Consider the following 2,533-nt stretch of genomic DNA (forward strand, 5'->3'; position numbering starts at 1 on the left):
TTTAACCAATGTAATAATACCTCATTGTTGATAGCCAAAATCTATCTGCATAATTATTGGAAAATCTTTGGTTTTCTCCTCTGGTAACAAGAAACTAGAGATGGTAAATCCTCTTAATCATCAATTTTAAATTATCTTTGACAGACGACCAAGTAGTTGTCTTTGAAATAAGAAATAAGATGATAGAAAATGTTCTTAGGAAGACCTTTTGTGAGTTTATTGAATCCTTAAACATCACTTGAGGCTATTTTTTGAGCAGATGAGTATTGCAAAAACATCTTTTTAAATGCCCCCATGACATCCTTGTTTCTGAGGCTGTAGATAAGAGGATTGAGCATGGGGGTGACAATGGTATATAAGGCTGACACTACCTTGTCCTGCTCAGGAGTGTGAAAGGACTGGGGTAGAACATAAGTGTAGAAGGCAGCTCCATAGAAAATGCTGACTACGGTTAAGTGGGAAGAGCAAGTGGTGAAAGCTTTTTTCCGGCCTTCAGCAGAGCGCATTCGGTGGACAGTTAACAAGATGAGAGAGTAGGAGGTTGAGATGATAGAGATAGGGATGAGTAACATGAGTACACAGCAGATGTACATTAGGGTTTCATACAAGGATGTGTCAGCACAGGCTAGTCTGAGAACTGCAGGGATCTCACAGAAAAAATGGTTGATACTGTGGGAGCCACAGTAAGGGACATTCATGGTGATGGGGGTGAGCAGAAAGCCATCCAGGGACCCACCAAACCAGGCACCAGCAGCCAGCAGGAGACACACCCTGCGGTTCATCAGGACTGGATACCTAAGAGGGTTACAGACAGCCACGTAGCGGTCATAGGCCATGAGGCCTAAGAGAAAGAACTCTGAGCCAATCATGGTCAAGTAGAGGAAGATCTGGATACCACAACCTACAAAGGAAATGGTCTTCTCTTTAGAAACCATGTCAACCAGAAGTTTTGGGACAGTGGTACAAATGAAAAAGGTGTCCATGATGGACAGCTGGCTGAGCAGGAAATACATAGGTGTATGGAGACGAGAGTCCATTTGAATCAAGAATATCATGACCAGATTTGCAGTTACAGCCACCATGAAAATAGCAAAAATAACAGCAAAAACGATCCCTGTAGCTTTATTGTTCACCAGAAGCCCCAGGAGGATAAAGTCAGAGGATAAAGTTATATTCTTCATTGACATTGTTGATGGCAGCCCCAGCAGAGCAGAAAGCCACAAAGACCAGGAAGGAAAAAGAGAGAAGACACTTTCAGTATGGATGACACCTCAGAGAGTACTGGTTGGCTGAAATTTTCCAAGGCAAAATGCTAGAGAAAAATGAACAGACCAAGAGAAACATCTTAAGTTAGAAACTGTAGATCTATTTCTTTTTGTTGGAGAACAATACTTTAAAATTTTTAAATTCAACTAACCAACATATAATACACACTTAGTTTCAGGTGTAGCATTCAGTGATTTATCAGTTGTGTATAATACCCAGTGCTCATCACATCAAATGCCTTCTTTTATGTTCATTACCCAATTACCCCATCCCCACCCCCTTCCCCTCCAGTGACCCAATGATCCTGTGTGCTATTTCTTATATTCCACATATGAGTGAAACCATGTGATAATTGTCTTTTCCTGATTGACTTGTTTCTCTCAGCATAATACTTTTTATATTGCCTTTATGTTCTTACTGCAATACATAGATTGTGTTAATTACATAAATAAAATGCCATAAAATTGGCATTTGCCATACCTGGGTTAGAGTTTAACTATATCTTTCCTATTCACTCTCTGCATTTCTGGCCGCCAGAATGTTGTCCAGTCTATAGCAGAGCTAAGTCAATACTAGTTGGTGTAAAGTCTCGTTGATTCCCCTGGGTATTTGAATGGCCAAAGGTGAGCAAAATGAATAATTTAAAAAGTGTAGACTGTAAAGAAAGAAGCATTTTCTATGTGTCTCCTCTATTTTCATTATTTCACCTCTGACACTTGCAGTCACCAAATCTGTGACGGTTTATTCCCCATAATTAGTAATGTCCAACTTTCTAGACAACCAGCTGGCTGTCCTACAATTTAATACAATATCCACACTATCTACATGGAGATAGCTTAATATCTCACTGGCTAAGGGCTTAGTCCTACAAGCCTGTCCCCCAAATCAGATATCAATTGCCAAATAGAGCTTATCACTTAGGCTTCTGAACCACTGGCTGTAAATAGAAGGTTTTCATGACCCTATCCCTCAGTTTAATTAATTTTCTAGAGTACAGAATATTTTAATTACTAGATTGACTAGTATATAACTAAAGAATCACTAGGTAGAAGACATACATAAGGTAAGATGTGTAGGAAAATGCCAGAAGCATCATTGCCCTCTCTGGGTATACCATCCTTCAGAAGCTCTCTGAACCCCTCCCCCCCTTTTGGATTTTTATGGATGCTTGATTATTTAGACATGAATGATCAAATCATTGGCTATCAGTGATTAATGAAACCTCTAGACCTTCTCCTCACCTTGGAGATCTGAGAGGTAGAGGTTT

General features: G+C 39.8%; 1 protein-coding gene across 1 annotated transcript; it reads right to left on the bottom strand.

The window, feature by feature from the left end:
• Nucleotides 1-227: 227 nt before the first annotated feature.
• On the bottom strand, nt 228-1,187 carry LOC140609570 (olfactory receptor 2T11-like). The gene has a single exon (XM_072784776.1). It carries the CDS (start codon nt 1,185-1,187, stop codon nt 228-230), a length of 960 nt encoding a protein of 319 aa, XP_072640877.1.
• Between the last annotated feature and the right edge of the window lie 1,346 nt (nt 1,188-2,533).

Source organism: Canis lupus, chromosome 18 (assembly GCF_048164855.1).
Source record: "Canis lupus baileyi chromosome 18, mCanLup2.hap1, whole genome shotgun sequence".
Classification (NCBI taxonomy): Eukaryota; Metazoa; Chordata; class Mammalia; order Carnivora; family Canidae; genus Canis; species Canis lupus.

What these genes read in the sequence shown, in the direction of transcription:
- LOC140609570 (XM_072784776.1), bottom strand. Translation starts at nt 1,187, where the DNA reads ATGTCAATGAAGAATATAACTTTATCCTCTGACTTTATCCTCCTGGGG.